Genomic DNA, 24,384 nt, shown 5'->3' on the forward strand with positions numbered 1-24,384 from the left:
CAATCAATGGAGCTGCAAAAACTAGTACAGTGTTTCCAAACCACTGTGCCGTGGGGCACATACGTGTGCCGTGAGAAATGATCAGGTGTGCCGTACAAGATTATCCTGTCTGAGTGGGTGTAGAAATCTGAGCCATGATCTGAATAACCCTCATCACTCAGTCCTACGGAAGCGTAGAGCTGCCACCCAGGCAAAAGAAAAATACAAGTGTATCACGTTATAACGTGAAAGGTTTATTGTTCTAACAAGATACTTTTCCTGTTTGTACAATATACTATCATGTTTGTACAATATACTTTTCACGTTTGAACAACATAATATCACGTTATTACAATATACATAATTATCACGTTCGTACAATATAATATTTATATTGTACGAACGTGATCCTATATTGTACGAACGTGATAATTATGTATATTGTAATAACGTGATATTATGTTGTTCAAACGTGAAAAGTATATTGTACAAACAGGAAAAGTATCTTGTTAGAACAATAAACCTTTCACGTTATAACGTGATACACTTGTATTTTTCTTTTGCCTGGGTGGCAGCTCTACGCTTCCGTACAGTCCACTCACACTTGGATTCTATACATGGATCAAGTCCACTGCACTACTTTCAAGTATTCTGAAACCTGTCCTCTAATGTGTGCCTTCCTCCTCTTTGTATTTACTCCTCCTCTCTGTCATTTATTCTAGCTGTCTTATTATTTATAATGTTTTCCAAGCACAGTTGGTATGGAGCACCCACAATTTAGCTGAATATGTACAATGAAAATAACAAAAACTATTCTATTGTATTCTATTCTATTTATCTTTGTTCCTCCATTTCAGTTTTGTTTGCAAACATGAAAATTATCTCACCCTCCAAAAAATTATGGAGCTTAAAAAATCAGCAGTACTTCTAAATGTGATAAAATTAGAGCACAGATCCCCTCTTAGGGGCCGAGGCTGTATTTGTTTTAAAAATGCATCTCTGGTATCTCTGGCCTATCATTATTATTTTGCTAACAGTTAAGCAGACTCACTCGCTGAATACTGATCAGTATATATCAAATAATCTTTGAAATGATTCTAATAACAGGCCTCTCACAATGAGGCCAGTTTTTACAATCACATGCCCTGTGGGCCGACACAACTTTGCCCTGATAAGAAAAAGGCAGCTGTGTTTTAGCCTGGAATACATTTATTTTTATATTTCTCATAAATGTATTTTATTATAGCGCTTTTAATGCCAACATGTCAGAATTTTTGGAATTTAAGTTACCTTAAATGGATGAAGGGTGGTGCTAGCTAGCTTGGTTAGCTAGCTGCATTCAAAAACTGTGCAGGTGCCACAGAGATGCTAACTAGCGCTTAGTAACAAACCAAAAAAATAATAGAAACTCTGATTAGACTAAGCTCATTTTAAAGTTTTCTTCTAATAATAACACTGTTTTCTTCTCTGTGTTTCATTAGCATTTGTTGATATTTTCTTGTAAATTAGTTTATAGCAGCTTGACTTGATGTAGAGGCTTTTTCTTTCACAGGGTTCACAAATAACTGACAACAGAGACCGAGGAGAGCAACAGAAAACTTCACTCAGGAGCTAAACTCAAGATTGACCGAACTCACATCGAAGTTACCTTAGTGCTTCTCTTTAGATGAGCCAGAACAATAAACTAAACACAAACAAGCGGGAACTGTGTGGCTTCTTCTTCTTCTTTTGGGTTTTTCTTTGGCGGTTAAAGCTTTAAGGTGGGTTACCGCCACCTGCTGGACTAGATGGTTAATATCCTAAATGTCATCATTCCTTTTTTATGTCTTAAACTAATTGAGTGTCACTCTTTGTGAGCTAAAACTAGAGATTTAAAAGTATTTTAATAAACAATAAAAACTAAGACAAAATGTTTCAGTGTGTTTTATTCATTAACATAAACATCAGATGTCTTCAGCTTACCATTAGCTCCATTTCTTTAAGAGGTTTTGCTTCCTGCAGGCCACCACAGTATTCAAGAATGTGTTGTTTTGCCTGATTTAATAAAGGTTACACTGACTCACTTCTCTATCATCAGATCCAAGTGTGACATTAGCCATAATTTCCCAGGAGGGGACTTTGACGACCGTGGCTCAGGGAGTTGGGAAGCGCATCTGCAACCAGAAGGTTGTCCTGGTCGTTGTGTCCTTGGGCAAGACACTTTACCCGTTGCCTCCTGGTGGTGGTCAGAGGGGCCCGGTGGCACCAGTGTCCTGCAGCCTCGCCTCTTTCAGGGTGCCTGTGGCTACAATGTAGCTTGCCTTCACCAGTGGGTGGATGACTAAATGTGTATAAATGCTTTGGGGTCCTTAGGGACTAGTCAAGTTATACAAATACAGGACATTTACCATTTTCATCGACGCACCTGAGCGGAACCCGCAATCACGCCTCGCCTCCTTAACGTCTGTGCCATCTATGCTGTTGTGTTGTTGTTGGTATATGTCGGGCTGTGAGCTGAAAAGCTACAGCTGACTGTATGCGTACAGCAATGTGTGTGAAAAGTGGTCAATAAAGAGATGCTGAAAAGCATGTTCATGGAAACATCCTCGGGTCTGCCGTGATATGTTTACAATGGCACTTCTGCTCCTGAACCTCTGTGCACAGCGTCTGCAAATCAGAGCTGAACAAAGTCACTTTCATCTTTATGCAGGACTGTAAACTGTCATCTGTGAGGCGTGAGCGGTGTTTGTTTTTAACATAGTTCACGGTGCTGCTGACATAATGTGGATCTGAAGATCCATAATTGGCCTAGCTGGGGTTGAAAGTCTCGTTTCAGCAAGCATACAGGCTTCCGCGAGTGTGACGCTTATTTTGAACGATGAAAAAGTAATAAAATAAGTTTATTTTTATATTTCAGTGTCACAATAATCTTCCAATTTAGAACTACAAGTTGAAAAAAAGAACTAACATAAGTAAAATACAGTTCAGCTAAATCCTTATACTTTATTTTCCCAAACCACGCGGAGCCGCAGGTTGCCGACCCCTGTTCTAGAGTAATGATTCTTGCTTCAGGTGTGAGAGGTCCCGGGTTCAACTCCCGGACGAGCCCATGTGGTGTTATATAAACTCTATGAACATTAGATCTTACATATTTCTTGGTCAGGTGCCATTTGAACCACATTCAACTCTTTAACAATAAGTCTGCACCTGCTTTGTGGAGGCAACTAATTGATTTGATAAGAACTTTCCAAAAATCTCATCCAATTAATTCTCCTTTACAGATTGTATAACTGTCACTTTTTACAATAAGAATTCTCCAACAAACTTTTGGAAGAAAATTATTTTTCTTTCATTTGTTTTGACCCCAAACTAACCAAATGTAAGGCTTTTTTTCATCAGCACAATAGTTTTCAATTTCACGTTGGTCTATATTCCCCACATCCTGTTATGTCCTTATTCTCTTTGGGAATCACAGATATGAATATAATCAATTGATTAATTAACCATTGAATTCCACTGATGTGTTCATCCACAGCCTCAGGTCTTTGTTACTGTTGGGGGTGCTGGATGACCCGGTTCTTCTGGATCCATCTGTGTCTGCCGCTGGCTCCTGGGGGCCATTATTGCAGCTTCCCACCCTCATCATCAAGTACAATGGCGACAAAGAAACACACATACTCTCTCTCTCCAACAGACACACCACAAGATGATTGCTGGTTTATGTATCTGTGGATCTTCATGTGCAGCAGTTCTTTGTAAAATAACAAAAAAACCAAAAAAAAAAACCAATAAATCAGCAGACGTAGTGAGGTGTAGACTGTGACAACACGAGCTTGACACGGGGTCTCATACTGTGATTGTGAATATAGAGGATTGTAGCTCAAGTTAACGTGGAAAGATAGACGTCTAAGGTCTCTAAAACATTTGGATGTTCAGTAGGGATGGGTATTGATAAGATTTTCACGATTCAGATTGTAAATGTAAAATAAAATAAATATTCTTCTGTAGCAATAACAAAGTATAACATAAATTATTCTGTAGCAATTACACAAGAATATCCAGTAATGTCCCTGCCTACAATTAAACACATTCACTTACCAAAAATCGGGGGCATCTGCTGTGGCAAATGGGTGCAAGGCTTTGACCACAAACTTAGTCACTGCTCGGTGACATTCATCTATCCTGGCCTGAAAGGAGACGCTACCGGTAGACTGCAGCGAGAACTGCCAGCATCTGAGCCAGACTCTGTCTGTCTCTCTCATCATGGTCACCTAAATGCACAGTAATGGCAGGTTTTGTAATAAGGCAGATCGCGCTAACATAATATGCACTGTTAGTTGATTATTTACCTGCCGCATTAACGGGAGAGGACGTGTAAACGTTACCGCTGCTGCTGGGTTGAGATTCACGAGTCCGGAGCGGAATTAAAAACACGACATTCATTTAAGGTCATCGCGTGTTTTGTGAGCAAATGCTTTTGCATATTCGTAGTGTTTCCTCCCTTAAATGAAATATCTACTTGGCAAGTATTGCAAGTTGCCCTGTTGTCATCCGTTCTCGTAAAGTATAATCAAACTTTTTAGCGTTTGAGCCGCCATGTTTCCTGCCAGGTAAATGACGCTCCGCAACGTGGTGACGTCATTCGGGGCGACTGGAATCGATAAGGGAATCGTTTGCAAAAATGGCAAACAATTGAAACAGTGGGAACCGGTTCTCAACAAGAACCAGTTTTTGATACCCATCCCTAATGTTCAATCTCTGAAGAAGGTTTGGAGACATGTAGAAAATTCAGTTTTGAATAGGTGAAACAAATATTTTATTTATAGTTTCTCATACACAAGGCAGATAATATTCTTTATGTATATTATTTTTTACAAATACTGGAAGCTACAACCTGAAATAAAACACATTTTCATTAATTCATCTCTTATTATATAGAAAACTTCGATGATGTTCTGTCTCCCAGTAGGTATTTTGGATCGAACAAACTGTATTTAAAATAGCCAGAGTAGACTGAATTCAAATATTTCTAATCAAACGGTTAAAAATAAAGGGCCAAAAGTTCACCCCAATTGGAGACTGATATGTTGAGCTACATGAAGACAAGAAGATTAAAACTTAATACAAAAAAAGCTGATATACATTAAAATATTTGTAATTAAAGGAACATTAGCTGCTGTCAAGGCTCTAATTTGCTCCTTCAAAACTTGTGTTGTCAACTCTGGAGTTGTTTACATTCATACCAGTGTTTAAAACAACAGGGTTGAATTCATAATGTCCGTTGCCTGGTGGCATCGACCAGCCAAACATCTGGTATATGAATTTGTTAAAACTCAGTAATCTGGTGCAGTGTCTACACCTGCCAACTACAAAGAAGCATGAAGCCTGTCATGAAGTCAAGCTTCTTGTTCAAAGCCTTTACATGCTTCCTCCAGGACACTGATATGGTTAGCAGATGTAGTTCAGAGGAAAGAAAAGAATTCCTACAAGGTCAGTAGATCTGTAACACAGTCTGGATTTCTTTAGGATGGAAACATTACTTTTCAGAGACACGGAGCTCAGAGAAAACTACAAAAGTGGGTTGTCCATACCAAAATAATCTAGATGGATAAACTGCACCAAAGGCAAGAGGAGAAAATATTGACAGTACTGTGCAATATTTAACTTCTACAACTTCAGCTACACCAACACAAGGGAGGAAGTGGCCTTTCTTTACTCCCCCACCCTCTTTAACTGACCACATGGGTCAGAATATTTACTGTTATGCTTTGGCACTAGTCACAGGCATTTTGGCTGCATTCCTACAATTTGCCACCAGATTTCACTTGAACATTGCTCACTGGGCAACAATGCTGAGTACATACCTGTTGAGATTCTGAGAGATTCAGATTGATGAAAGCCACCTGAGTCTTCCAGTCTGCCATTTTTGCAGCTTCACAGACTAAAAAAGACAAAACTGGTTTAAGCATCTCTGCTGGAGCAGGTGGTTTGTTGCTGAGGATTCGAAGCATCTGTTTGAACCATCCTGTTTTGCAGCATCAACAACCACACTGATGTCAGCTCAGTGAGAGTTGAAGACATGATAACCAGTCATGGGTTCATAAACTGCATTAGGATGTACCTGTTCCACTTCACCCACTGAACCCAGGAGAGTAGGCACTGGAAAATCTCTTCTCCTGACCAGAGTCTGTGACTGTAGAGCAGCTCTTGGTGAGGGTGTGTGCCTTACTTGTGAGGTGCTGTGGAGAGAAACAAAGAAATTGACCAAAAAAAAAAGTAGGCTTTAAGAAAACAACCCTCCCAAAACCAATGTGAATATAGACTGCTCCAAAAAAAAAAAAAAAAAGAAAAAAGGTAACACAAAAAGATGAGACCCCAGATGTGAATTATTAAAATGTTCTTTTTAAATACTTTGTTCTTTACATAGAACAACAAAATCACAAAAAATCATCAATGGAAAGAGACAGTGTAATGTTTTAAGAGTTTCTATCAGGTCTTTGCAGGGAGAGCTGAAGCTCTTTTAAAGACCTGTTGGTCAGTCTCAACACATTCTTGACCAAACCATTGACTGCTGAGGGCCTTTTAAACTGAGGTCAGAGTGAGTGCAATGTTCAGGCAATCTGAGTCCACGAGGGCCGGTGTCCCTGCAGGTTTTAGATCTCACCTTGGGTCAACACACCTGAATCTCATGATTAGTTCGTTACCAGGCCTCTGGAGAACTTCAGGACATGTTGAGGAGCTAATTTAGCCATTTAAATCAGCTGTGTTGGTTCAAGGACACATCTAAAACCTGCAGGGACACCGGGTGGACTGAGATTGTCCACCCCTGCTCTGCACCCAACCATCTGCTTCATGCTTCCCAACAGCTTAAACCAGTTTCTTCAAACTGGACTCCCTGTTCAACTGTGGAGGGAGAAAGCAGTGTCATGATTTCAGTACAAACAAAATCATCTGTGCCTACGCTTATTCAATCCTACTGCAGACAAACAGCTAGTGATGGCCCGCTTGAAGCTGACGCTCCGGTGCGTGTGTCAAAAAAAAAAAATCAACACACTGCTTCAGAAGCACTGTGTCGAAGCTTGATTCGTTTGGCTAGAGTCACGTGATCAGTGACGCTCGAAGCTTCATTTAGAACCTAACTGCTTCGGTATCTGATTCAATGGTTTATAAGGAAGCGAATCATTCGCGGGATTTGTGGAGTGTTTTGATGGTGACAGATAGCAAACCACTGATATTTTTACTGAGAGATTTGGAGCCAGCGAGGAATAGAGGAGTTTCTGTTGTGTGGGAGTGTTTTGAGTTGATTTTGATCAATCGGGTGGGTTTTCCAGCTTTGTGTTCTTGTTGTTTGCTTTTGTTTTGTGCGTGTTTGTTTTATCTGACAACAGGAAAAACTTAAAATGTCAAAATCTGCTTTTCATAATATAAATATCATTAAATAACTTTAGAAAGACTTCTATTTGACTCTTTATATTTAATGTTATAAAAATATATATTTTATGTTTTAAATAATCTTAAACTGTTAGTCTGCAAAATGTGCAGCAATTTAATTTATTTATTCTCTTTAGCTGATAGTTTGTGGGGCCCAGTTAGACTGTATAACATTCTTTAAATCGTTATCAATAAAAGAAAACTAAAGGAAACACATCTAAAGCAAAGCACGCAAGAGAACCAAAAACTCAGCAATCCTCTCTGCTCCAACTGACACTGCATGAACAGGTGCCTAAAATAAGCAATCAATACCACCCAAATCACATGACCCACCACAAACTATCACAAAATACTTTCAATACAAACCTCTTAAACATAACCATCAAAAACCACACAGTTAACAACAGCATGCAATCTGTATATTAAGTTAAGGCTTACTGGGCTTAAGCCCGGGTTGTTTTTTCAGAAGCCCGGGGTCTTTTGGAGTGTAATTTTTTCATAGTTAGATGCCTGGCTGACAACTGTATAAAACAAAACTACACACAATATTCGAAGCACATAGTGCACACTGTGGGAATTCACAACTGTGCGTAAATCCCCCCCCTAATATTGGTATGATCCGAGCTCAGGCACTAAGCACTGAGCGAGGGGGCGGGGCAGCTGCTGCCTGCGAGTGCGCTGTTGGAGAAACGGAGCCAGGCAGACACAGTGTTGCCAACTTAGCGACTTTGTCGCTATATTTAGCGAGTTTTCAGACCCCTTAGCGACGTTATTTCTAAAAAAAGTCGCTTAAAAAAGACGTGAAAGCGCGTATCGCTTTTACTCTCAACAAGCAGCGGGTGCTGTAACACAGTCAGTTCTTCTTTTACTCTTATGCTGTTTTGTGGATCACAAGGTTTAAAACTACTTATAAACACACACACAAAGTAACTCCACCAGAGGGCCTATTTCGGGTCACTTTTGCCGGTCCAAGCCCGGGTAAAGGAGCAGGGTTGGAATTGTGACATTAAAAAAAACAATAATTGCTAAAAGAAATTTAATTTGTAGTTCTAAATAAACTCTAAATGCATTTAGGACGTTTTTTACTCACTTTATGTCTCTTCCACGATGTTATTTCTCTCTCCAACAACATAGGTTACAATTAGATTAGCATGACCAATTATGCAAATTAGGCGATGACGTCATTTAGCGACTTCTAGCGACTTTTAGGACAACCAATAGCGATTTTCCTTACTGAGGAGTTGGCAACACTGGGCAGACAGAGGAGAACTGAAGTTTGACCAGGTACCAAAGCAAATCATTCCTACTGTACAAATAATGTAAATATGACGGTGCATCACGAAAGATTGATATCAAACTGATCACGTGACCCATATTACGTTACTTGCTCTTCAAGTGAATCAACAAATGGCGAAATGAAAAGCCGAACAACAACAATGCTGTTTCTTTAGAGAGTCTTAGCTTACATGTGTGTTTATTTCATATTTTCAGTTGTTACCCTCCACGGCTAAATAAATCGGTTTTAGTAATGTACTGATATACAAGAATGGACATAAGGGGCTTCTTTCAAAGAAAAAACTCTGGTAGATGTTATTTTATATATTATGCTTTGTATGTTGTTCAGTATATTTCTATGCAAGACAAGAGGAACTTCAATACACAGCAGTATATTCACAGTTTAAACCAGATATTTACATACACTTTATGGAAAACACAAGAACATTTTTTTACTGTTAAACATCAATTTAAAGTAAACTTGTTTTGTTTTGGATAAATAAATATTGAAATATCTTTTGAATTAGTTAAACGTCAGAATAAAGAGAGACAGAGCTGTCTATTTTTTATCACTTTCATCAAATTTAGGAGTACATATACACTAAGTTTATTGTTAATTAATAAGAAAACTCCAGATGTTTCCATTCTGAGCTGAAGAAGCTTCTGATAGGTTAGTAGAGTCCATGTGAGTAAACTGGTGGCACACCTGTGGATGCATATAAGGCAAAACACAGAGCCTGTTTCTTTTAAATGGGAAAATCAAGAGATGTCAACCAAAACACCATGAAGAGAACTGGAGCTCCGTAAGTGTGGCTCAATTTTGAATACAATTTGGTGCCATTTGCAATTAAGAAATACAGATAGTTTCTCTCTTTACTCTTAAAGTTAACAAATATGTTTTTATATTTATCAATTAAAAAAATAAACATTTAGTCTGATTTGATGTTACAATTAAAAAAAGTGTTTGTGTTTTTATCTGAAGAGTGTGTAAATATCTGGTTTCAACTCTATATTTGATGATGTTGGTGTTTGGCTTGATTGTCAGCATAAAGAGGGAGAGAGAGGAACAGAGAGGGAACAAGAGCTATGGAACGCCAGGACTGCCATAATGAATTAATTAAATACACCATTAAATAATTAATTAAATGTGGCAATAATTAAATAAAATTGGAATTAATTAGTTAAATAAATAGGTATGACACATGTAATTAATTAATTATTGACACATTTAATTATTTATTTAATGATATATTTAATTAATTATTTATGTATTTCACATTTTAATTAAGTATTGACACATTTCATTAATTATTTAATGATATATTTATTTATTTCATTTTGGCAGTCCTGGCACCTGGCTCTCATCTTGAATTAATTTTATCTGTCAGCCTCACCCATCAAACTCAGGGGGCGGGGTTAATTAGTTTTAAAATACCCCGTTTTTCTGTCACCAACTACACTTTTAACAGTGTTTTAGCCGCGAATGTCGCACCGTAATCTTCACGTCTGGTCAGGTTGTCAATATAGAACATGTTTGCAAAAGTGCTCAGATGTTTTCAGAGATTTCACTAGCTCTGCTAACAATTAGCATGCCGAGTGCACCGAGGGGGTTACGTTAACCGGTTTGTTTACATATTCCACTCTCCGTGTTCCACATGTTGCATTCGCAGATTCTCATTTTCACCGAACGAACGTCTCTTTCCGCCTGGTCTTGTGTCTCTGTGCTTCTGTAACATAAAGAACGAGCTGACATTTTTCTCACAAAACCAGCGATCAGCTCAACAGACCCTCAGTTTACCTGCATGCATCCTCCTCCTCATCTGTCAGCTGTTTAACACCTGCTGCTAATTCAAGAAACATGCCTACGTTACCTGGTGATAGTCACAGTTTAACTGGGCAGCCGGTGCTCGATATAACACAATGTCAGCGCATTTTTCTGCACAAGATAAGGAAATATAGTGTTTTCCCCGAGCGCAGAGCTGCTGGAGCTCGTTTCCTTACAGAGCACTTTATAGGCGAACCAGCTTCATCAGCGGCTGATGTCCAATCACCGGCACACAGCTTTGAAACCTCAGCTGAGTTTTAGCTCTCAGTGGTTAAACGCTGGACTTAATTCACTCAGGTTCTGTCAGTCGGGTCACGTTTACTTCGCTGTTTTATTTACAACTGAGCAAATCGGTTTGGCTGAGGTTAAAGTTACGTTTCATAACTGCATAGTTTCACAGACGTTTAATGGTTCACTGGCACATGTGTTAGACTGAACTATTCGCTTTTCTTTATCTGGTGTGTTTTGGATTTAACAGTGAATCTTGAGAGTAAACTAACTTTTAAAATGTTTTAAAGAAAGAGAAGAGAAGGCGCATTTCCACCGAGAGGAGTTTGCAACAGTGTGTTCATCATGAAGACTGCAACCTGGACAGAAATATTATATCATCTGTTTTTTAATAGTTATTCAACTGTATTCTAAGCACCAGCTGCCTGTTAGAATATTTCGAGTTTACTTAAATAAAAATAAATGAAGTTAACATATAATTTGTGATTTTTTTTTTTCTCTTTTTTTTCTTTTTCGGTCATGTTATGTTTAACTGTCAAAGGCTTGTTACAAACTATGAAACACATGTGCAGACTTCTGGATGTTTTGTTCTTTATGCTGTAGATTTTCACGTCTCTGGAATAGTTGGCAGTAATAAGGATGATTTTCTGTAAAATCATATTGATATGATCCGTGACATATTCGTAGATGACCGTTAGATTAGTCAGCTGGGAAACTCTGTGTTAACTCATGGAGCTGAAGATATCGTGGATATGCTGACCTCACTCCGTGGTGTACAGGGCCGTTTACCCTCATGATTAATATACACAATAAAAATATTAGCCGAACATCATGAAGTCTGTATGTGTTTCATAGTGTCGAACAACCTTTGTACAGTTAAAGCCAGCAGTTACTACATGACGGAAACACCAACGTTATCTCTTTTATGCGTTTATACGCAGGTCACGCTGATTACTGAACAAAAACCCAAAGATCAGCTGTTAATCGAATTTATTTGCTTTCTCTCCTCCTTAAACATGTTTTTAATGTTAGTTATAATTCAGAATAGAGCAGGGCGATATGGCCAAAAATATTTATCATGATATATATTTGAAAATTTGCGATAACGATATAACTGACGATATAATTGGTGCGAGACAAAATACAACTCCACAACATTACTAGCGCAAAAAGACAACCTTCCATTTATTTTCACTTAAACAAGAAGCTGGTTTTTATGTACATTAAAGCTTTATAAAAATGTAACAGTGCAAATGCAAATTCCTTGCTGAAAGTTTAACCAAAAGGCATTTCCAGTAGAAATGGGCTGACATATCCTGAGCATAACCATGTATAATATCCACTGAAGTTAAAAAGAGGTGCTTTGCAACATTAAACTGCAGTGTGCAGTACGTATTTTTCGGACCATAAGGTGCACGGGATTATAAGGCACATTAAGTGAAACAAAGCAGTCAGATAAATCAAACTTTATTAAACTCATTCTTCTTGCTTCCTCCACTTCTGTACCATTGATTCATTAATGTTGAATTCTCTGGCAGCTGCTCTATTCCCATGTTGTTGCAGTATATTAATGACTAACCTCGTATTGTGGATGGATTATCTCAGTTGTTCTCCTGACTGAAGTTTGGTGTTTACAGCATCCTGCCATGCGATTGCATTTGTCTCTAACTATCAGGAACGTTAACTTTTATAAGTGGAAAAGTGTTAGTGTTCGTCCTCCAGCTTCACTGTTTATATTATGCTAACATAGCTGTGTCGCTAGCGATCACGTAGCACATCATTATATACCAGCTAGCCCAACTTCAGTAACCCTACAAACGTCACTGCTGTTTAGTTTCCTGTCTTCATTTATGTTGGAAGTGATAGCAGAGCTGTACGTTTGAATTTTTTCAGAAATCTCTCAGTCAGAACATGCAATATCATGCTTGGGTAACTAGCGAAACTAGCGAGCTAACTTCCGCTAGCTTCCTGCTAACTTCTAACTCCGTTAAATGTAATAAATTTAGTTTTCATGGATGCCTGGAAGTTAAACTTCATAGTTACACCTGGTAAAACAGCAATGCTGATCGTTTTATTAAAGATGAAAGAATTTAGACAGTTTTTAACGCTCAGTGATGCTGCAGTGTTCGTTTGACCTGAAGGATACGGAGTTTAGGACCCAGATTACTCCCAGATTTAAGAGCATCTTAGTCCGACAAATACGACAATAACGATGGCCACTTGCATCTTCTGCAAAAAAATGTGCTTTGCCATGTATCTGACGGACAAACACCAAACCAGTTCCACATCACTGAAGTTGCACCATTTTTACAAACCAAATCTTGTTTCAGTCAACAATCGGCCATGTGCGTATGAAAACAAAGGCACTGGGCATGCGCGTTTTACTCTTATTCTATCGCAATATTTCATTTTCCTATCGTTGCCTAACATTATACCGGTATTATCGTGAACGGTATAATATGGCCCAGCCCTAATTCAGAATTGGCGACTGAAACACGTAGGACACATAAGAACATCAGGAAATAAAACACCGATAAATATAACCTCAGTAAAAGAAGTCAGTGTCAGCGGGGGTTATTACAGCTGTGTACCGGGGCCTGAGCTTTGTCGGTGGTAATAACAGCTCGATTGCTTGCGAGGCGAACGGGTCTATCCACGCTTTGCCGTGAGACTGGGCAAACATCTCCGAAATCGTTGACAAACCGACCAGACACATGACGATTAAACCACTACATTCTCGGCTAAAAAGATATTAAAACGGTATTTGGTGACACACAAACAGGGTTTTTCAAAGTTCAGTTCTGTTAGTTTCCACATGCCGGTTGTTGTGTGCTAAAAACAATGGCCACCAGGCCAAAGCAATGGTTTTGACTCAATCAGCGTTAGCCCCGCCCCCTGAGTTTGATGGGTGAGGTTGACAGATAAAATTATTTCATGGTGAGACCTGAAGGTGTCAACTGTGCAATAATTAATTAAAATGTGAAATAAAGAAATAATTAATTAAATGTGTCAATAATTAATTAACCCTTTAAGACCTACCATAGAACCAAGTCCGGCAGAGCTTATATTATATTTTTCATGCTGTGGAGCCATTTTTGGGAGCATTTCAAGTTGCTATACATCAATACAACAATTATAGCCCAGATTTTAATAATATGTATTCATTAAGTGCATAGTAATTACATAAATTGCAAAAAAGTGCAATAAACTACAAAAAAATTGAAAATCGTTTTTGCTTTTTTAACATATATTTCTAGTTAGAGAAATTTAAGAGGCTTATCCCTCAAAACTGTAAATACAAAAAAGTTGCACAAAATAGTTTCCTACCACAGGAAATTTATTTTGAGTGTCTTCGTAGTATTATTTTTGAAATACACCAATTTTCATATACTGCAGGAAAAACTAAAATAAATATTATAATGCAAATTTGCAAAAAAGCAGCATATGCATCAAAATAAACTATTTCCAGCAGTGCAATATGAGTCCTAAGCATCCCAGAAACGACACAGAAAGTCATAAAGTCAAAGATAACTTTTAAAAATACCAGTATAGGCCCTGAGGCCCTGATGGTAAAAAAAACTACATACAAATGACGTCACTCCCAGTTTCGGGCAGGTAATGGCGGACATGCAAAAGTTCGCGCTGACGTCTATTCCAACGTAAGAAGTGTTACAAACAGCTGATCGGATTGGCAAAGCGTGTTTCTGGAATATTATGTTTTTGTTGCTGTAAGTGCTTTTTATGCAGTTTTTGCAAAGCTTTATGTGGAAGGAAACCGTGACCTAGGACAAGCTGATGGCATAAGATGTAAGTACAACTCCTCCGGTTTCATATGCAAAATAAATTATTGCGCTAGCTTACGTGGTTGCAGTGTTACCGGGATTTAAAAATAGTTACGCAAAACAGAGCGTGCCCGCTCCGACCGGCTCTAAAGGGTTAAATGTGTCAATAATTAATTAATTACATGTGTCATAAATATTTATGTAATTAATTATTTCCGATTTTAATTAATTATTGCCACATTTAATCAATTTTTTAATGGTGTATTTAATTAATTCATTATGGCAGTCCTGGCGTTCCATACCTAACAGCCTCCACATGTTCTCACTGTAATTTCCCCTCATGAATGAATTTATGCTGCACTAATCTGAATGTTTGCAGGGAAATCAAACGCATTTCACACGCAGTACTCAAGCTGACTTCCCTTTGTTTGAATGACGACTTGTACGCGCTGACTCCACAGACAAGGTACGAAAATATGTCAGGCTACGTCAATAGCAGTTGGTCTTCAGGGTTTCTACACCACGGCCGTATTTCATACGGGTCCACATTTCCAATGCACACTATTTTCTGCAAGTACCGCTGCTTTGCCTCTGCACGCAATCAGTGTCTATACAGTTCATTCTCTTTTGAGCTGCTTTTAAGCATCTTTCTTGTCGTCGTCGTTCCAACACAGTGTGTTTGTTTTGATTCGTAGACCCCGAAAATGGCGCTGCACTCCCACAATGCATTGCGGCGTGACGTCAACTCCAAAGCCCTATACAGTTTGAAGCTGGAGGATCTCTATATTAATATCCGATAGCAGCTAGGTCCCCTAACTTTCAGTAGCTGTTGAAAGGATAAAGTTGTGGTATATCAGTGGTTAGAAATACCATTATTACTTTAGGATTAGCTTAACACAAAGTCAGGGCTGACCCGGGACCATTGCTGTGAGTCACAGTGCGCAGCATAAAAGTCCTTTCACATCGGACGCAGGATGTGCTGCTAATGCTAACTGCTAACTAAGAGCAAAGGATCCAGAATTTGTTGCTGGCTGCTGGGCTCTGTGGGTTTTTGCAGCAGCTCTACCTGTACTAGATGCACCTGCTCCTTGTCTTTTCTATCTCTGACTTTATGTCCTCTACAAGAGTTTGTTTTTTTTGCTAGTTCTTCAAATGTTCAATAAAAACATCTATGCTAATTCATAACGAAGAAAGCTTTGTAATGAAGACTGTCATTTCCAAAACACTGCCCGCCCCCACCCCGCGGTCCGCAGCGCTGTTGAAAAGGCTGTGGAAGTCCCTGTATTAAACACGTAGACCTGTGACACAAAAATCACCAAACTCGGACGACCACAGACTGTTTTCCTTCATGGTGATGAAGGAAAATGCTGGGTTGGCATGTAAAAGGGCATTTATTCCCTTCAAAGAACTGCAGTTCAAAAAAGCGCCCATGCGACAGCCAAACCCATCTGTTCTCTGATTGGATTGTTACATTTGTGATTGACATGACATTGACCAATCAGATGAAAGGAAGAAAAATAGGGTCAAAATTCGTACTTGTAACTTGCAGGGGTTTTTTTGGCTAAGTCCACACACAAATCTTTTTAACACATACAAATCTTTTTTACGCGCACACAAATCTTTTTTACGCACACACAATTTTTTTATTTTTTTTTTTACACATACAAATCCTGATTTACAAGTACAAAACCGATTTACAAGTACAAAATTTTTATGACCACATTTTGAGCCCATACAGCACTTAGCAGCTAATTACTGAAATGAACTCACTCCATGTTTGCATCAATTAACGCAGTATTAGATCACCCAAAGAACTTTCCACTCACATAGAGCATTTTTCCAAATGCATCCTTATGTTAATTTGACCTGCAGGTGTTCAGTTGCACCTCTGTGTAAACCCCCACAGCAGCTTTTAGAGGCCAAAACAAGGTTTTCATACTCGGACAAAGTATTAAAAAAATTATGACACCGACTATCACGATGACTGCTGACCACTCGTTTTGTTTTTTATTAATTTTATTAAATGAAAAAGTTTGAAAGTGGCAACTGAAATTAAATAATTTAAATAAATTCTGCATCTTTATTTGTGTGTTTGAAATACATGATGGACTATGACTTCCGGTAATGGCGTTGACTGGGTAGACGTGTTTTAGGTCCGCTCCGCTACACGGCTCAGCATTTACCTAACGAACCTACTTCTTTGAGATCTTGATTCCCAGTTTTGGATGTATTTTGCCTTTGTCGACTACCGAAGATTTAAAGAATGTCAAAGTCAAAGGGCAAACAAGACCGAGACCGAAAAACCTCGACACCTGCGGCGCCTGTAACTGCAGCCGAGATTAGTTTAATGCTCGAGGAGCATAGAGCTGCATTGCTAGCGGACTTCAAGTCATCCTTTCAGGACTTGTCCTCTAAGTTAGACAGTGTGCAGTCTGCAGTGCAGGACCACGGTCAACGCATTAATTCTTTGGAATCGACATACACTGAATTTGACCAACGTCTGGACCAATTAGAGTTCGAATGCTCTACGCTTCGCAAAGACAACAACTGGCTAAAATCCAAGGTGGCAGACTTGGAAGGTCGCAGCAGAAGGCAGAAAATACGACTTGTGAGACTACCTGAGGACATTGAAGGCCCACACCCGACAGCTTTCTTTTTTCAGCTCCTCGTCGATGTTTTCGGAGCGCAGGTGCTTCCCTCACCGCCCGAGCTGGACAGGGCGCACCGGAGTCCAGCTCCGGTTATTCTGCGACCAAATAAAAGACCTTGTAATCCGTGAAGCTCGTAAGAAAAGCGAGCTCAGCTACAGCGGCCATAGGATCCGGTGTTCTGACAAAACAGCCTTGTCACTACCCGATCCGTACCGGAAACCCGATCGGTACCCCGCATGCGCGAAAGGTGTCTTCTTCCGGTCGAAGCGTTTTACGATAGTTACGGGTCAGAGTATCTGTTAAGATGTTAAGAATAATAAGTATCTCTTAACATGTTTCCAATAATAAAGCATTTCAATATAATGTAGACAAAAACGAAAAATAAAAAGATCGGTACGGATCAGGACTCCCCGATCCGTGCCGCGCATGTACAGGGGTTTTCTTCTTCTCTTTGTTTAATGGCAGTTTACTCCCCAGTATACGAGGATACTGCCACCTGCTGACTGAGCGAATGAGCCCTATTGTAAAATGAACGAGCGTCATTACAAACGTGTGTTAAATTTGATTTAGTGATAGTCGAGTGTGTTTATGCTTGTCTGTGTGGAGAAGATTGATTGGAATAGTGATGATGATGTCCGCTTACACTGTCAATAGCTAGGTTTCATTTGACGTAGACGTGACGTCGACGTAAAGCGCGAAATTTGACTGGCGGTCGGAAGTGAAAAAGATAAGCGCAAAATCACAGACAGACAGTACGCAAAATGCCTATGTCCTGTTGTGTTTACGGATGCTCCAGTAGGTCGACCAGAGAAACTGATAAACGGTATTTTAGGGTACCAAAAATAGCCCAACGAAGAGGAGAAAAATGGAAAATTCTAACCGAAAAACGTAGGAAAAAATGGATTTTAAATTTACGTTTACAGTCGGGAGGAGCAGAGTCTGCCAATGCCCGTGTCTGCAGCGACCACTTCGTCAGAGGTAATGTTATGTTTGCAAACGAACTTATTAGCATTAGGTTGTCGTTAAATTCTCGTTTACTTAGTGCTTTTAAGTTAGTAGTCTAATATTGACTTGATTGGGACTATAGGCTGCCCAAGTGCTTTGGATGACGAAGAGTCGGAGGACTGGGCTCCGACGGTCAATCTCGGCTACGAACGAAAACCCAGATCGGAATCAGTTCTCAAACGAGAGAAAAGAATGAAGCTTAAGGCAGAACAGCATCGATGTGCAGAGGCGATTTTGGATATGCAACAGACGGCTGAGAGCCCGGATTTGAGCCTAGTGACAGTGGAGAACCCCGAACTGCAGCTTCCAGCTGAGAATCCACAACCAGAAGACTTCAGTGTGAATGAGACATTCACTTATCCAGGTAAGATATTGTGCTGAGATGTAAAACAAACAAGAATCATGTCAAAGAGAAAAAGATGCCATTATCTGTAATGATTATGGTCCAAGTTACATATTACATGTTTGTGATTTTTTAATCACAGAGTAAATCCATACCATTTTATTCAGAAAAAAAGAAAAAGTGGCACTTATTACCGTCAGGCACACACCACAGGTTTTTGTACACTGCTATGGTTCTTATATTGCCAGATTCCAGACAGTCTCCTTTCACAGATAAGTAAAGATATCCGTAATGTAAGGTTTCTGTGGTGAGAAACATATAAATATATTTTTTGTTTAGACGCAACATGTTTTTTTGTTGATTAAAAAAAAATAATTACATTAAATTAACATAGTGAATTAAACACATTACACCAGATTCTAATAGCCCACTAAAAAACTCCTACAGTGAAAATGAGTAAAAATTGAGGTTGCCTCTATTATGCTGATTATGCTCCCCCACTGTTATATTGCAGGCTGTGCGGATGCTGGATGCCAGACAGAGCTGACGATGGATGACATCGAGAAGATGGAGGATGTTTTGAGACAGAACACAGCAGAGCTGGTTGATCTTCGGAGCAAGGCTCTGGACACACAGTTCAGCCAGGAGGCTTTTGAAAAAAAATGAAGACAAGACAAAGTTCTACACAGGGCTCCCCAACTTCTTAGTTTTAATTCAGATTTTTGAACTGTGCGAGCCCTATATCACCTCGGGACCTATGTCTTTGTTGTCCAAATTTGAACAATTCATACTAGTTTTGCTGAGGCTGGGACTAAATCTGCCCCTGAAAGATTTAGCTTTCAGGTTCAATATTTCTCTGTCCACTGCTTCTAGAGTTTGGCATAAAGTAATTGACATACTTCATAAAAGGTTAGAGTTCCTAATTGAGTGGCCAGAGCGACATGTTCTTCAAGCTACGATGCCACTGAGTTTCAGACAGGCATTTGGATGTAAAGTGGCTGTGATTGTTGATTGCTTTGAAGTCTTTATTGAGAGACCATCTAATCTTCTTGCACAAGCTCAAACTTGGTCCAACTACAAGCACCATCACACTGTAAAATTTTTGATTGGTGTTGCCCCCCAAGGCTACGTCACTTACATATCTTCTGCCTGGGGAGGGAGAGTTAGCGATAAGCAGATCACAATAGAGAGTGGCCTCCTAAAGAACTTGTTACCTGGAGATATTGTCCTTGCAGATCGTGGGTTCAATATTGGCGATAATGTGGGGTTTTACTGTGCTTCACTACAGACACCGGCATTCACTAAAGGGAGAAAACAGCTGTCAGCCTATGAAGTGGCAGAGACAAGGAAAATAGCCAATTTGCGTATCCATGTTGAGCGAGTCATAGGTTTAGTCAGGAGGAAATATCAAATTCTGCAGAGCAGGGCTATGCCAATAGAGAACATGTCCACAAAGCCAGGTGAGACACATGCATTGATCGACAAGATTGGGGTAATTTGTTGTGCCTTATCAAATCTCTCCGAGTCTGTTGTCCCACTGGAGTAAGGGGGGTGGGTGGTAATCAATCAGTTAAAAAAAATTAAATGTCTTGTCACTGTCACGGCTCACAGACGGGGGTGGAGAGGAAGAGTAGTGTCCAGTATCTGCTGCTTGGCTCTGGTGATAAGTAGAACAGGGTAGAGTAATAGTAGTACCTAAGTCCTGACTCCTGATTAGTCTGTAAATGTTTTCAAATGAAATATTTTTCTCCAACTGTCATATTGTGCTGGCAGTTTGTACAGTATTATACTGTGAGATGGATTGCAATCTATTTTGTTTATTTGTTTAAAAGTCTAATCTTGTAAATAAACCACCAATGTATTATTATGCTGCCTCAATAGCATTTAATCATTGTGTAGTGTTACACAACACTTAAATGACACAATTAAATGTACAATAAAATTAAATGACAATTTGTGCTCTAATGCTACGTCAGAGCAAATACAATAGCCAGAACTCATAATGACTACCATCAGGTCATAACAATATTCAAAATGTCATTATGTTGTCGTCCTTTTATCACATTACACATGTATGTTTGTAACTTGCTGTCCCAGTATTTCTGGGAGTATACTGTTTCTAAAAAAACACTCAACTTTAGGAATCGCATCATCCCAAAACTCAAGGTCAGGCAAAATCCTTTCAACAAATATGTCATTGCGGTTCCACACAACAAAGTCACAGTACTCTGCATTTGCAATGTGAAGCTGTGCCTGAATTTGGTAATAGTAGTCATGAGTTGGGTCCAGTGTGACATTATCCCCGTCACTGATGAGGCAGAAGCCCTTCTCCCCAGCACGCATGCGCAGGTTGACCGCATCTTTCTGAGAGTGTGGGCACTAAAATCACAGTGATGAGAACAACAATCAAGATTTATCTGATGAAACAGTGAAGAAGCAAAGATGATGGGTGTGGTCTGTGTTATCATAATCTCTCATTGCCCAAAACAAATGTCTATTTGACACAGACAATAAAGCCTCATCTTATCTTAATTGAACAACAGATTAGAAATTAGAAAAGGTATTTCCTGCATTTTTACTCAGTTCACTGATTCTTATGGAAAGATGTCACACCTATGGCCTTGACTACAACAGAGTCAATACCTTAATCTCGCAGATGCCAGTTCCATGACAGTCACAAGTGACTATCCCATCAGGGGAGGACCCCATGTATGGCCACTTGGGGTTCAGCCAGAGACCGCTGTCCATACATGAGAAGCCTGCATGCTCCTGGCTCATAAGCTTCTCATATGCTCCTCTGGCTTGTGCTTCATGTTTGCATCCATAACTATAAACAGTACACATGCCAAACATGAAAAGGAAATTATTACTTAGTATTGGATGTGTAAAACAGTAAAGTGATGTATTATACAATATGCCATTACCCTAAACTATACTTAGTTCTTACCCTGTATAACCCTAGCCGTATAAGCCTATAACTAACCTCCATCTTCATAACACTTTTTTAGTTACAGTTATGGACAGTTTCATACCCCAAATCTTAACTCTGCCTTACCCTACATCAAACCCTAAATACCTTGTAGCAGCTGTGGTGAACCTATATGCCTCTGGATAGCATATGGCCTTGATCAAGCTCTTTGATGGTTGCTGGGGGTTGGTCTTAAGAACTTGAGCTGCAGTGTCTCTGGTGTTCTGTACTCAGGCACAGTTTTAGGAAGCATGCTAGACTGGGGGACAAATTCTTTGTGGTAAGGTTCCCTAGACATCAGTGCTGCACTCCTTGGACAGTTTTTGCTTAAACTCTCAAAAAACCTACAGTATGTCTCTGAATCTCTCTGCACTCTTGGGCATGGAAGTGATTTCCCAACCTTTTGTGTACTTGTGCAGCCATCAATGGAACACTCAAGCTTTCGTTTTTTTGACTTTGCTGAAGAGAAGTCAATCAGAGTTACTGGGAAAGCAGGAATCTGGAAAAATTAAGCCAAAGAAGATCATTAAAATTTAAAAAGCTCTTTTCCAAAACGCTATATATTCGTTTCCAAAAATATTCGAAATTGAACAGTGATGGCAGTGGAGTGAGTATGTGTGTTTTAGGCTGGGTATAGTGGTTGGTTGGCAGTGAAGTGTGTGTGTGTATGTATGTTGGGTGGGGATGGAGGTGCCATGTGCTGGGTATAAAAGGAGTGGAAAGTAAGCAGTTCCATGTTGATGAAAATGTGGTGTGAGGAGTTGTGAGTATTGAGGAATGCATGAGAAATGTGAATATATAAAGTGCTGCAGTCAGGTGTGTGTGTGCGCAGAAAACAAGTGCTAGGGTGTTGAGGCATGCATGAGAAGGGTGTGATATACAGTATACGGTTCTGCAGTCATGGTTATGTTAGTCATGAAAAAGGAAATGGCTTTTAAATGCTGTTATAGCGTTTTGGAATAGAACTCTTCATTTATTAAAGTACTGCCTTTTGTCTCACCCCTCACCTGCAACCTGCACGGCTTGATTAGATCTACCAGGAGCTTGAAGCCCCCGCCGGTATAGCCTACAGGGTCATTGAGGCACTCAAGCTTCCCCACCACGACAAGGTAGCAGTATAGGGGAAGATATTTTATCCTACTGTCACATGAAGTCCCAATATAACATTCTTTATCCTACATTTTGCTTTTTGGCTTACCTTTTTAACATGAGATGGCATCAGCCACTTGCACTGCTCTGATGTGCATGTCGCTCTCATTTTCACCCCAGCTTCAACTGCAAAAAGAACAGCTCCAACGTGCGAGCATGATTCTGATAGTCTGGAAATAGAGCACATAATCTTTTTAACATGAAATGCAATATTTACAGTACATTTTGATGATGCATAGCTTACTAATACTAATGTGCAATGGCACTTTATTTGAAGTAACATGTTTATTCATTAACTCTTTCTCAACAGCCTATAGAGAAATCATTATCTAGGTGATGACATGACTGAATAGTTCTACCCTCTATCTGAAAAATGCATCTGAGCGTCATGAGGGATCTAAGGCAATCACACAAATTCTTAGCTGATGAATTCTTAGCTAAAAGAAAACACTCTCTCCCCACTACTACTGAAGTACACCTGCAAAATGCTAGCAGTGCCCTATGCGTGTGTGTGTGTGTGTGTTCTCATTGCAATAACATCCTACTTAATTAGGCTACTAACCCTGCCATACAATTGCAATGAGCTGCAATCACTTCTCCATCCTCCTTTGCAATTACCCAAGTCTTCAGAGGTGTCTCGTTAGACCGCTGAGAATGGTTTACCTTGAAACAAACAACTGTCACTCTAACGAAGTCCTAAGGATGTGGCATGTTTGTTGACGTTAAAGCCGCTACCGCTAACTGTTAGCGTGTTTAAGATAAAGCAATATAAGAACAAACACTCACCCTTGCAAACACCAAACTGTATCCATCACGGAGACGTTTTGTTCCAAGGTTGTGGACCCACCCGCTGACAAAAAAATTGTACGCCTCCAGACTCTTGAAAGCTTTCATTTGCTGCCTAGTGTAGTAAGAAGTCTGGAGGACCAAGTAGTTGGTGATATCCACAGCCTCGATAGTAGGCAAATCCTTTACTTCTGTGGTGTATTCGGACATTTTCAAAGAATACGGATCACGTCCGATATATTTTTTAACTATCTGTTTATATCTCTCCCGAGAAACGGGGTCTAAAGTTGCACAATAGCTGCTCTCCTGACTCTCCACAGTGTCCTCCATGTTTACTTCCGCCCTCCACTCAAAAATCGCGCTGCCTCCGCACGTCATCAGAACCACGTGACCGCAACCCAACTATTGACTGCGGTAAAGTGAGCCGTCATTTGTGAGCCGCGGTCAAGCCAGCCGCCTCCTATCCGCCGCATAAATTTCCTTGCGCTTTTACACCAGTCTTTACGGTAGCGCCTTTTCGCTTTATATCCTGATTGAAAGCCTAGACTCGCGCACACATGCACGCGCGTGAACAGTCACACGCACGCGCGCACACAAATTACAATGGAACAGCCCAATACAGCCATCGTGACAGTCTGGTTGCATATTCAAAAATTCATTAAAAATCATTCTTAAAAGTTGATGCCAAGCTTTCAACACAATCCTCTTCTCGGACACCTACTTTACCTCTGGGCCAGTTTTTACCCAGATTTACTGTAATATTACTCAGAAATCACAGTAAACTCATATTCAGTGCAATACAGTCAATGCACTACAATTATGTTTATTTCAAAAATTCATTAAAAGTCATCCTGAATAGTTGAGGTACAACTTTCAACACATCCCCCCTCTGGGACACCTACTGTACCTGTGTGCCAATTTTCATCCAGATTTACTGTAGAATTCCTCAGAAATTAAAGGAAACTTATATTCAATTCAATACA

The 24,384-nt window shown here is 39.6% G+C and overlaps 2 protein-coding genes and 1 long non-coding RNA gene across 8 annotated transcripts in view; 2 read left to right on the forward strand and 1 right to left on the reverse strand.

The window, feature by feature from the left end:
- Nucleotides 1-1,669, forward strand: part of LOC112431522 (uncharacterized) — a 25,288-nt gene extending 23,619 nt beyond the window's left edge. Inside the window, exon 4 of the long non-coding RNA XR_013100098.1 lies at nucleotides 1,532-1,669. This is a non-coding gene — a long non-coding RNA (uncharacterized LOC112431522). The remainder of the gene's footprint in view (nucleotides 1-1,531) is intronic.
- LOC112431523 (uncharacterized) overlaps nucleotides 1-17,252 on the reverse strand; it is a 21,058-nt gene extending 3,806 nt beyond the window's left edge. Inside the window, exons 1-5 of one of the 6 annotated variants that reach the window (XM_076888065.1) lie at nucleotides 17,118-17,252; nucleotides 6,080-6,197; nucleotides 4,308-5,899; nucleotides 4,057-4,229; nucleotides 1,628-3,709 (exon numbers count right to left, since the gene is read on the reverse strand). Coding sequence is in view for 1 of the 6 variants with exons in the window: in XM_076888069.1 (XP_076744184.1) it covers nucleotides 4,057-4,229; nucleotides 5,823-5,882 (233 nt within the window). In the remaining 5 variants the exon portion in view is untranslated. Of the gene's footprint in view, nucleotides 1-1,269; nucleotides 1,551-1,627; nucleotides 3,710-4,056; nucleotides 4,230-4,307; nucleotides 5,900-6,079; nucleotides 6,198-17,117 lie in introns of those variants that run through there. The other 5 variants (XM_076888069.1, XM_076888066.1, XM_076888067.1 and 2 more) reach the window with 5 other exon arrangements.
- Nucleotides 17,253-17,911: 659 nt separating this feature from the next.
- On the forward strand, nucleotides 17,912-20,365 carry LOC106675359 (uncharacterized). Its single transcript, XM_024800144.2, has 3 exons — nucleotides 17,912-18,128; nucleotides 18,238-18,519; nucleotides 19,013-20,365. Exons 1-3 carry the CDS (start codon nucleotides 17,912-17,914, stop codon nucleotides 19,162-19,164), a joined length of 651 nt encoding a protein of 216 aa, XP_024655912.2. The 3' UTR covers nucleotides 19,165-20,365.
- Nucleotides 20,366-24,384: the final 4,019 nt, after the last annotated feature.

This window comes from Maylandia zebra, linkage group LG9 (assembly GCF_041146795.1).
Source record: "Maylandia zebra isolate NMK-2024a linkage group LG9, Mzebra_GT3a, whole genome shotgun sequence".
Taxonomy (NCBI): Eukaryota; Metazoa; Chordata; class Actinopteri; order Cichliformes; family Cichlidae; genus Maylandia; species Maylandia zebra.

Coding starts and splice junctions, on each gene's coding strand:
- LOC106675359 (XM_024800144.2), top strand. CDS start 17,912: ATGCCTATGTCCTGTTGTGTTTACGGATGCTCCAGTAGGTCGACCAGA. Junction 18,129..18,237: donor CAGCGACCACTTCGTCAGAG/GTAATGTTATGT, acceptor TTGGGACTATAG/GCTGCCCAAGTGCTTTGGAT. Junction 18,520..19,012: donor TGAGACATTCACTTATCCAG/GTAAGATATTGT, acceptor GTTATATTGCAG/GCTGTGCGGATGCTGGATGC.